Source organism: Pristis pectinata, chromosome 4 (assembly GCF_009764475.1).
Source record: "Pristis pectinata isolate sPriPec2 chromosome 4, sPriPec2.1.pri, whole genome shotgun sequence".
NCBI classification, from domain to species: domain Eukaryota; kingdom Metazoa; phylum Chordata; class Chondrichthyes; order Rhinopristiformes; family Pristidae; genus Pristis; species Pristis pectinata.
This window is the reverse complement of record NC_067408.1, coordinates 4,851,000-4,863,009: the sequence shown is the minus strand read 5'-3', so window position 1 is coordinate 4,863,009 and position 12,010 is coordinate 4,851,000. Positions and strand designations below refer to the sequence as shown.

Below are 12,010 nucleotides of genomic sequence, written 5' to 3'. Positions count from 1 at the left end.
TTTCCCTTTTCCTTGGAACAGACTCGATGGGCCGAATGGCCTGCTTCTGCTCCCTTGTCTTGTGATCTTGTGACAGACGGATTGTTTCCTCTGAAGTGTCAGAGGCTGAGGGAGCCATCTGATAGAAGGGTATAAAATTATGAGAGTCATAGGGTAGAATAGTTGGAGTCTTTTTTCTCCCAAGGGTGGAAATATCAAATACTAGAGGGAGTACCTTTAGGGTAAGAGGGGGAAAGTTTAAGGGAAATTTGAGTCAATTTTTTTTTAAACACAGTGAAGGGTAGGTGCCTGAAACGTGCTGCCAAGGGATACAATGGCAACATTTAAGAGGCATTTAGACAGACACATGCACATACAGGGAATGGAGGGATATAGTCCATGAGCAGGCAGATAGGATTAGTTTGGATCGTTATCATGGTCGGCACAGACATTGTGGACCAAAGAGCCTGTTCCTGTTCCGTACCGTTCTATCTTCCGGAATCGTACGATACCGGAGGCATCCAATTGAAAAGATCAATTAAGACCGATCCACCCACTAAGAACGTTATTCACTATGTCACACCATATTGGACTAGTCAGTGACTGGTCAGTGTTTTACCTTAAAATACCAAGTCTCCCTTATATGATATTCAACTGTTAAACTGCAGCAGAGAGCCACAGTAGATGGTAGCAACCTCGATGGTAGGGATTAACTTATAAAACCACTGGAGGTCATGGTCCCGGAAGTACCGGGTCATGAAACTTAATTCAATAAACATGGCAGAAGAAGCAAAGGATTAATGAAAGCTGCAGAACTGTAGCCATGATGTAACTTGTCCTTTAGGGAAGGCAAGTGCCGTGAATGCATGTACTGTCCTTGTGCACAACCACCCAAGCTCCCAAAATGGGTTCAACAAGATGCTGTGTTGTACAAAGCATTACTGACCAGCAGCACCTTCTCGGTACCACTCGGGAAAAGCAATATTGCCCTCATGTGATATTCAGCAATATTGCAGGTTAGCCTAAGAGCGAAGGAAAAAACATAGAACACCATAGCACAGTACAGGCCCTTCGGCCCACAATGTCCTGCCGACATTTTATCCTGCTCTAAGATCTATCTAACCCTTCCCTCCCACATAGCCCTCCATTTCTCTATCATGCATGTGTCTGTCTAAGAGTCTCTTAAATGTCCCTAATGCATCTGCCCCCACAACCTCTGCAGGCAGTGCGTTCCACGCACCCACCACTCTGTGTAAAAAAAACTTACCCCTGACATCCCTCTTATATCTTCCTCCAATCACCTTAAAATTATGTCCCTTCATGTGAGCCATTGTCGCCCTGGTAAAAAGTCTCTCACTATCCACTCGATCTATGCCTCTTATCATCTTGTACACCTCTATCAAGTCACCTCTCATCCTCCTTCTCCCCAAAGAAAAAAGCCCTACCTCACTCAACCTATCCTCATAAGACATGCTCTCCAATCCAGCCAGCATTCTGGTAAATCTCCTCTGCACCCTGTCTAAAGCTTCCACATCCTTCCTATAATGAGACGACCAGAACTGAACACAATACTCCAAGTGTGGTCTGATCAGAGTTCTATAAAGCTGAAACATTACCTCGTGACTCTTGAACTCAATACCCCGACTAATGAAGGCCAACAGTCCATACACCTTCTTAACAACCCTATCGACCTGCGCGGCAACTTTGAAGGATCTATGGACGTGGACCCCAAGATCCCTCTGTTCCTCCACACTGCTATGAGGAGATATTGTGCTGGATGACACAAAGTAAGAGTGTTTAGGAGAAAGCAACTACATTGTTATCGTACTGGTACCTAACAAACATCATCTGCACCTCCTTCAAATGCAGCAATTGGCACAGGGAACGTAATGCAGCAACCCGATCCTCCGATCCACACTGAATCCTCTGGAATAGTTGTGAGACCTGCAGAAACATAAGGCACGGCATTAAATGTAGATTGTCTAGTCATTTGCTGCTTACAAGCACTTATTCACAGGATCATATTCCTAACACTTTATGCTTGTGATACCCTTTCCTGAGTCTGCTCCCATCGAGATGGTTGTAATAGTAAACAAATGATTGGCACACGAGTAAAATAAAGAAAGTGACATAAATCTTTTTACAATATTTTTTATTAATTGCGCAAAAAAAATACAGAGTACGTGAATCAAAAAGATAAAATACTGCTAAATATGTTGTGTTAAATAATACTTGAAATCACAATACCCTATATTATTAATCAAAAATGATAATGAATTAATAACAAATAAATTGGAATAATTTTATTATAAAAAAAATCTAAACCCACTACCAAGAACGAAGCTGTTTGGTTAAAAAAAAGGACAAGGAAAATCCCTTAACACATAATGATATCAGCCAATGTCTGTACTTCAACCACCAGATCAAAGGTTTTGAAAATAGTTCAGAAAAGGTCTCCACAATGTTTGAAAGTCAAAGTTAGATTCAGAAATTGAACAACGGATCTTCTCTAAATTTAGGTATGACATAACATCCTGTAACATCGAGCATGAGTAGTAACTTCCTTCCATTTAAAAGTATAAATCTCATGAATAAAATTGAGTAGCATATAAGGAGCTAGTTATACATTAAAATAAATGCTATGCCATTCTTTACAATGGTTTTCAGATAAATTACAGGCCAGTGCATACAGTGAGTGGGTCTTACCTCCTCTTGAGTGACCGAGGGGTCTCTTATCTCTATCTCCTCTCCATCACCTTGAAGCTCCCTCAGCAATCTCTTGCTGATTAATTGCTTCTCCCTTCGTGCTTTCCTCAGAGCTGAGCACAAAAGGAAAGTTCAGCAGCTTTTAAGTCAAACTGCTGTGCAGTAACATTCAGCATCACCCAAATCTTTGCAGATAAATTAAAAGTTGTTTGGAATCCTATGGATTTATGCCAAGAAATATTGTGGATTGTGGCCTTAAACACTTCAGCTAAACTTATATCATCAAAGCATTAAAAGAGTGAAAAAAGAACTGCATTCCTATTGCAATTTAAACATTCAACGTCAAGTACTTTCCCACTAATTAAATGCTTTTGAAATGACAAATGCTGTCTCACACTGTGTAATGAATTGATCTGTACAATCGGTATGCAAGACAAGTTTTTCACTGTACCTCAGTACAAGTGAAAATAATAAACCAATACAGGGCACATAGCAGTGAACTTGTGCATAAAAACCTCCCACCAACAGCAATGATTTTGATTCAAGGATAAATATCAATTACAGGTCATCAGGAAAGTCTTCCTGCTCTTCATCAAAAGGATAAAACACGAATGAAAATGAGTAAAAAAAAGTAAATTCATAGCAAAGAAACAAACTGCTGGAGGAACTCAATGGGTCAGGCAGCATCCGTGGAGGGTAAATGGACAGTTGATATTTCAGACTGAGACCCTTCATCTGAATGGACGAAGGGTATCAGCTCAAAATGCTGACAGTCCATTTCCCTCCACAGATGCTGATTGACCCATCGAGTTCCTCCAGCAGTTTGTCTTATGCTCTGGATTCCAGCATCGGCAGTCTCTTGTGTCTCTAAATTCACATAGCAAAGACACACTCCAAGAGGTCTACTGTAGTACACAAACTCCACCCCTCCCACTCTACTTGCTTCATCTTAGTCAAAAGCACAACTGATTTCTTTCTCTGTCCTGCACTTATATAGCTAACACTGAAGTACATCCATAAGATTCACCGATTCCAAGGAACAGCCACCACAGAGTAAATACTTCTCCAAATTTGTGATTCAATTTGTTGGTGACTGTCTGATATTTTAACCACAACCTGGTTTTTGGTTTTCCACTCATTGGAGAATGAAGGGGGTGATCTTATAGAGGTGTATAAAATCATGAGGGGGATAGATAGGGTGAATGCACACAGTCTTTTACCCAGGGTTTGGGAATCAAGAACTTGAGGGCATAGGTTTAAGGTGAGAGGGGAGAGATTTGATAGGAACTCGAGGGGCAACTTTTTCCAGTATATGGAATGAGCTGCCAGAGGAAGTGGTTGAGGAAGAGTACGTTAACAACATTTAAAATACACTTGGACAGGTACATGGATAGGAAAGGGTTAGAGGAACATTCCTAACCCTTTCCTACCCATGTACCTGGGACTAGCTTAGATGAGAATCTTGGTCGACATGGACCAGTTGGGCCGAAGGGCCAGTTTCTGTGCTGTATGACTCTGTGACTCTATCTCCACCTCTGCCCTACCAAACCCATGATAATCTTAAAGTATGTTCCAGACTTCTTGCCCGTTCCCAAGCTGTTTTATAATTGTTCCAACATCCAGTATTTGATGAGAAGAAATTTTCTGGAACCCATTGTGTTCACTGTTCTGCACTCTGTAATAAATCAGACAACAACAGAACCAAAGAACTTACCATCAAGGCTTTATTAGTTTAACGCTAGCAGGAATGCGGGTACATGGAGGAGCAAACAGTCAGTGCTGCTCTTCCCTGCACGTGGCCTGACTCAAGGAATACAGGGTGCTAACAAACTTAAATACATTGTTCTCCAGTGGGCGTCCATCTATTGCACTGGCATACCCATATTTGGGTATGCTTGACCAGCTCACACTACCATTGGTCCCAGACAGGTTAACACATCTTTCACAGACAGTCACAAACTACCCTGTTCTTGTAGCCTTGAAGTTTGGCTTAGCTGATAAGGAGTTGCTAAGCTTCACGAGCAGGTTCAAGCTGCTTACCAGTACAGAGAGAAACCCTTTATTCACTAGAGCTCCCTTCCCATTGTCTTCTACACACAAACTGTTCGCTAACAAACAGCTACATCACTGCTGAACGACACCATGCACAGCTTTGGTGGAGATTTTGCCACCAAGGTAAAACTTCTAAGGTAGGGACATGTTCGGCACAGCTTTGTGGGCCGAAGGGCCTGAATTGTGCTGTAATTGTTCTATGTTCTATGTAAGGTAATGTTCTGACCGCGCATTCACAAACATCTCCGACAGCACCTATTTCCACCTCTGTAACACTTATCTGAAAATCCCTCCATAACCTTCAGGCTATTCCAACACTCCCTGTCGCCAACTCTCGACATTCTATCTTCCCGAAACTTGAAGTCACCCAAAACTCTGCAGCCCATGTCCGAATTCACAGTGCTTCACTCACCCATCAACCCATTGCCTGCTGACAAAATGGGATCCAGTTAAGCCACAACGCTATTTAAACAAAATCCTATCCTTGCTATTCTGGCCCCAACCTGATTTTCTCTAATCTCCTCCAATCTTACAACACTCAGATTTCCAACTCAGGTCTCCAAAATCACCTCCAGTTTTAGTCACAACTATCAGTGACCACATCTTCAGCTGCCAAAACCATCAGGCATTGCAATTCCTTCCCAAATCCTCTCTCCATTCCTTTCAGCTCCTTAAAAACTTTAATCTAATTTTTGATACCTCACACGTGCATCAATATAAATTTTTGTTCAATTATCCTAACAAAACATTGCAGTGTTTTATTTTATTAAAGGCACTGTACAAATGCAACCTGTTTTACCAATCCTTGGCTCTCTCATTTACAGTGTTATTGGTTTCACACTTTTGATGTTGTGAATCAGGTTATTTGATACACGTACTCCATGTGCAACAATGGTTTACTTTACTCGAGACTTTCCTCAACAGTTCAAAGCAAATGACTGGATATTTGACGTCAACTATGGTTGACAGTTCACAAGTGAGAGGGCTAGATTTTCCCAGCAACTGGAGATGGAGAATCCCTGAATCTCCCAGCAATACGTTGTGTGCACGTCAAGGCGTGTGGGGTGGGGGAGGACTCCCCAGTGACGGGTGGGGGACATAGCGACGGTTGACGACCTTCCAGGAGGGGGTAGGGGAGGGAGGGTAGGGTAGGGTAGGGGAGGGGAGTAGGGGAGGGAGTGAGTAGGGGAGGGAGGAAGGAGGGGAGGGGGACGGGGGAGGGGAGAGGAGAGGGGAGGGGGGAGAGGAGAGGGGGGAGGGGGGAGGGGGAGAGGGGGAGAGGGGGGAGAGGGGAGAGGGGAGAGGGGGGAGGGGGGAGGGGGGAGGGGAGGAGGGGAAGAGATGGGGGAGGGGAGGGGAAGAGATGGGGGAGGGGAGGGGAAGAGATGGGGGAGGGGAGGAGGGGAAGAGATGGGGGAGGGGAGGTGAGGGTGGTGGAGGGGGTGGGGAGGGGGTAGGAGGGGAAGAGATGGGGAGGGGAGGTGAGGATGGTGGAGGGGGTGGGGGAGGGGATGGGTGGAGAGGGGATGGGAGGTGAGGGTGGGGGGGAGGGGAGGTGAGGGTGGGGGGGAGGGGTGGGGAGGGGGTAGGAGGGGAAGAGATGGGGAGGGGAGGTGAGGGTGGGGTAGGAGGGGAAGAGATGGGGGAGGGGAGGTGAGGGTGGGGTAGGAGGGGAAGAGATGGGGGAGGGGAGGTGAGGGTGGGGAGGGGAGGTGAGGTGGGAGGGGGTGGGGAGGGGGTAGCAGGGGAAGAGATGGGGAGGGGAGGTGAGGGTGGGGTAGGAGGGGAAGAGATGGGGGAGGGGAGGTGAGGGTGGGGGAGGGGAGGTGAGGGTGGTGGAGGGGGTGGGGAGGGGGTAGCAGGGGAAGAGATGGGGAGGGGAGGTGAGGGTGGGGTAGGAGGGGAAGAGATGGGGAGGGGAGGTGAGGGTGGGGGAGGGGAGGAGAGGTGAGGGTGGTGGAGGGGAGGAGAGGTGAGGGTGGGGGAGGGGAGGAGGTGAGGGTGGGGGAGGGGAGGAGAGGTGAGGGTGGTGGAGGGGAGGAGAGGTGAGGGTGGTGGAGGGGGTGGGGTAGGAGGGGAAGAGATGGGGGAGGGGAGGTGAGGGTGGGGGAGGGGAGGAGAGGTGAGGGTGGGGGAGGGGAGGAGAGGTGAGGGTGGTGGAGGGGAGGAGAGGTGAGGGTGGGGGAGGGGAGGAGGTGAGGGTGGGGGAGGGGAGGAGAGGTGAGGGTGGGGGAGGGGAGGAGAGGTGAGGGTGGGGGAGGGGAGGAGAGGTGAGGGTGGGGGAGGGGAGGAGAGGTGAGGGTGGTGGAGGGGAGGAGAGGTGAGGGTGGGGGAGGGGAGGAGGTGAGGGTGGGGGAGGGGAGGAGAGGTGAGGGTGGGGGAGGGGAGGAGAGGTGAGGGTGGTGGAGGGGAGGAGAGGTGAGGGTGGGGGAGGGGAGGAGGTGAGGGTGGGGGAGGGGAGGAGAGGTGAGGGTGGTGGAGGGGAGGAGAGGTGAGGGTGGTGGAGGGGAGGAGGTGAGGGTGGGGGAGGGGAGGAGAGGTGAGGGTGGTGGAGGGGGTGGGGTAGGAGGGGAAGAGATGGGGGAGGGGAGGTGAGGGTGGGGGAGGGGAAGGTGGAGGGGCCTCCGAGGATGTGGGAGGGGGAGGGAGACCCCTGCGGCCCCCCCGCCGCCGCTCACCCCACTCCTGCTGCCTCCTCCGGGCTTTGATCTCCTCCACGGGCCCCGCTCCGCTGCGGGCCCGGCACACGGCTCCGCTCCCCCGCAACATGCCGGCGGCTCCGGGCTCCCGCCTCCCGCTGCCGCTGACGTTGTCCTCCCAGCGCAGCGCCCCCCGCAGCTCTGGAGGACCCGCTCCCTCTCACATCCCTGCACAGCCAATGACGTCGGCACCAAATCCCCTGCAGTTTCACAGCAAGCTTCATTGAGAGAAGCAAATGGAGAACAATTTATTAATTTAAATCTTTTCTTCAGTGCCTGGACACTTATGTTGGGATTCTATGCAGCCTGGCTAGAAAAACACCATCTCTGCTGTACTGTTATTGATTTTACCTGTACCTCCTCAATGCACTCTGTACTAACCCAATGTAACTGCACCGTGTAATGAATTGACCTGTACCATCGTTATGCAAGTTTTTCATTGTACCTCGGTACAGGTGACAATAATATACCAATACGAATCAGAATCAGATTTATTATCGCTGACATATGTCATGAAATTTGCTGTTTTGCAGCGGCAGTACAGTGCAAAGACATAAATGTACATAAATTACAAAAATAAGTAAAGAGTGCAAAAAAAAAGGAATAACGAGGGAGTGTTCATTGGTTCATGGACCGTTCAGAAATCTGATGGTGGAGGGGAAGAAGCTGTTCCTGAATTGTTGAGTGTGGGTCTTCAGGCTCCTTTACCTCCTCCCCGATGGCAGTAACATGAAGAGGGCATGTCCCAGGTGGTGAGGGTCCTTAGTGATGGATGCAGCCTTCTTGAGGCACCACCTCTTGAAGATGTCCTCGATGGTGGGGAGGGTTGTGCGTGTGATGGATCTGGCTGAGTCTACAACCCTCTGCAGCCTCATTCGATTCTGTGCATTGGAGCCTCCATACCAGGCAGAATGCTCTCCACCGTACATCTGTAGAAATTTGTAAGAGTCTTTGGTGACAGACCAAATCTCCTCAAGCTGACATATCCTGTCAAACCCTGTAAGCATTCTGTCCTTACAGAATTTCATCCTTCTTAATGCTAGAGAATGTTGCAGACCAACATCTATCTCCCAATCAACACCACTAAAAACACGGGATGGCACGTTGGCACAGCCTCACTGCCTCACGGCTCCAGTGCCCCTGGTTCAAGTCAAGTCGACTTTATTGTCGAGGCTATTGTCATATGCACAAGTACATGTGTGCACAGGTGCAATGAAAAACCTGCGGGAACATCACAGGCACAGAGCATCATACAAGCAGCATTCATGAGAGAAACAGAATCAGGTTCATTATTCACTGACATATGCCGTGATATTTGTTGTTTTGTGGCAATAGGACAATGCAAGACATAAAGACATAAAAACTACTATAAGTGAAAAACTAAATAGTGCAAAAGAGGAATAACAAGGTCGTGTTCATAGGTTCATGGACCGTTCAGAAATCTGATGGCGGAGGGGAAGAAGCTGTTCCTGAAATGGTGACTGTGGGTCTTCAGGCTCCTGTACCTCCTTCCTGATGGTAGTAACGAGAAGAGGGCATGTCCTGGATGGTGGGGTATGGTGCAATTGATGGTTGGCACAGACTCAGTGGGCCGAAGGGCTTGTATAATCTCTATGGTCATGAAGGGTATAGATAGGGTGGATGCCCACCGTCTTTTTCCCCGGCAGAGGGAACTAAAAACCAGAGGGCATAGGTTTAAGGTGAGAGGGGAAAGATTTAAAAAGGCACCTGAGGGACAATTTCTTCAATCAGAGGGTGGTGAGCTTCTGGAACGAGCTGCCAGAGGAAGTGGGTGAGGCAGGTACAATAGCATCAGTTAATAAGCACTTGGATAGGTACACGGAGGGGCGGGGCTTGGAGGGATATGGGCTGAATGCAGGAAATTAGTCTAGTTGGGTGGACACTGGTCAGCATGGACTGGTTGGGCCGAAGGGCCTGTATCTGTGCTGTGTTGCTCTCTGACTCTAGCGGTACACACTCTGTCGCCATGCACAACAATGAAGGTTACAGCAACAGAGGTCAGGATCGATCCAGGAGTCAATCGGATTTAGTCCGTTTGAGCTTGTGTTTGGACATAGGGTGAGAGGACCTTTGGAGTTGTTGAGAGAGCAATGGGTTAATGAGGAAGTTCACTTGAGTCTGTTGGACTACGTCCAAAAATTTAGAACTCGGTTGGAGAGAGTCTGCCAGCTAGCGAGAGAGAATCTGAAAACAAGCCAGATAAGAATGAAGACATATTTTGATAGACGTGCTCGGCCTAGGACATTCGCAGTGGGGCAAAAGGTGTTGGTATTTTTCCCTAGCCAAAATAATCCCTTGCAAGCTCGTTTTTCTGGACCCTATGTTATTGAATCTCGAGTGACTGATCTAACATATATAATCAAAACACCAGATAGACGCAAGAAAACACAACTCTGTCATGTAAACATGCTAAAACCTTATTATGAGAGGGATTCAGTTGTGGCCTTGGTGGATGGTGTAAAGGTTGTTTCTAGAATGCCTGATGTTGATGTTGAGGAAGGCCAATTTAGACCAAATATTGTTCCATCGAAACTAAAAAACCAAAATATCCTGGAGAACCTTGAAACGAAGTTGGACCATTTACAAGTTTCACAAAAACAACAGATGAGGGAATTAATTTTAAAATTTAAAAATCTGTTCCCAGATGTTCCAAACAGAACATCGATAATTACCCATGATGTTGATGTTGGGGATGCAAAACCAATCAAACAACACCCATATCGAATGAATGTGGAAAAAAGTAAACTTGTTGATCAGGAAATAAAATACATGTTGGAAAATGATATTATTAGACATTCTACTTCAAATTGGAGTTCGCCCTGTGTTATTGTACCTAAACCTGATGGAACTGTTAGATTTTGCACAGATTACAGGAAAGTGAATGCTGTAACAAAGTCAGATGCTTACCCTATTCCTAGAGTGGATGATTGCATAGACAGAGTGGGAAAGGCAAAATTTCTTACAAAGATTGACCTATTAAAAGGGTACTGGTGTGTTCCATTAACAGATAGAGGAAGGGAGATTTCAGCCTTTGTAACCCCTTCTGGATTGTATGAATACAATGTTTTGCCATTTGGAATGAAAAATGCTCCGGCAACATTTCAAAGAATGATTAATTCAGTGATTCATGGGTTAAAACATACAGATGCCTACATTGACGACTTAGTGACTGGGAATGATACTTGGGAAGATCACATCTCTGCGTTAGAAAGGTTGTTTGAAAGACTTTCCAAGGCTAACCTTACAGTTAACTTGGCTAAAAGTGAATTTGGCCATGCCACTGTGACGTATCTTGGTTATGTTGTAGGTCAAGGCAAGCAAGCTCCTGTTCAGGCAAAAGTTCAAGCAATATCTGAGTTCCCTATTCCCACAGGTACGAGGACTGTTAGAAGATTTTTGGGAATGGTTGGATATTATCGAAAATTTTGTAAAAATTTTGCTGATATTGCTCTTCCCCTAACTAATCTTCAGAAGAAGGGAGTAAAGTTTGTTTGGACAGATTCTTGTCAAGAAGCATTTGAGAAGCTGAAAGCCATTTTATGCTACCATCCTGTGCTCAGAACACCTGACTTTGAAAAGCCATTTTCATTAGCAGTAGATGCCAGTGATGAAGCTGCAGGAGCTGTGTTGTTGCAGAAGGGTGACCTTGATGATATTGACCATCCTGTAGCTTACTTTTCAAAGAAATTTAATGAGCATCAAAAGAATTATTCCACCATAGAGAAAGAATTACTGTCGCTTGTTTTAGCCTTGCAACATTTCAGTGTATATGTTTGCACCGCTCAGAAACCATTGACTGTGTATACAGATCATAACCCATTGGTGTTTCTGAGCCGAGTCAAAAACAAGAACAGAAGGCTGTTAAACTGGAGTTTAATTTTGCAAGAGTTTGATCTCATGATAACTCACATTAAAGGCAAAGATAATGTGATTGCTGATTGTCTTTCCCGATGTTAAATGGGAAACATGTATCTGTACTAATCTGATAGTCTGTAGTTGTGTAGCATGATAATTATTAACATTACTAACTGTATGCGCGGTTAAAATTTTCTTGGGAAAATTTTTTTTTTAGGTGGGAGGTGTTACGGACTCAGTGAAAGTCCCTTTAAGATAGAGAGTGTGTGTGTATGTGTGTGTGGGGCGTGCTTACGTCAATAGAAGATAAAGGACGTAATGACGTTGTTGAAGAAGTTAGAAGAAGAAAGAGAGAGAGAGAAGGGAGAGAGACACCAGCCTGCTTGTTTTCTCTATCGATGGATGAGAAACAATAACTGTGTTTGCCACTGAAATCCATGTATGGAAGTTGGAAGTAATCCGGTGGAGTTCACTTTGTTGCTGACCTGTAGAAGGAAACAGGTATTTGTGTGTGGACGACCACGGTTCGGATGCTTTTCGGGGTGAGGAAGTCACTACCGAGTAAACACTGAAGTGTCGTTTGGGTTCCATCGTGGAACATTTGGATTTCGTATGTACTCTCTCTATGTTTTTCTACATCTACATCTTATCTTCAGACAACGGTGGTTGTTGAAGAAGCCCTTGCTCATGTTTTCACC

At 46.4% G+C, this 12,010-nt stretch overlaps 1 protein-coding gene across 2 annotated transcripts in view; it reads right to left on the bottom strand.

The window, feature by feature from the left end:
* The window catches only part of tmco6 (transmembrane and coiled-coil domains 6), a 49,743-nt gene extending 42,221 nt beyond the window's left edge, over nt 1–7,522 (bottom strand). For both annotated transcript variants that reach the window (XM_052013816.1, XM_052013817.1), the window contains exons 1-3: nt 7,416–7,522; nt 2,686–2,798; nt 1,814–1,923 (exon numbers count right to left, since the gene is read on the bottom strand). In XM_052013816.1, coding sequence (XP_051869776.1) covers nt 1,814–1,923; nt 2,686–2,798; nt 7,416–7,506 — 314 coding nt within the window. In that variant the 5' untranslated portion in view covers nt 7,507–7,522. The remainder of the gene's footprint in view (nt 1–1,813; nt 1,924–2,685; nt 2,799–7,415) is intronic.
* Between the last annotated feature and the right edge of the window lie 4,488 nt (nt 7,523–12,010).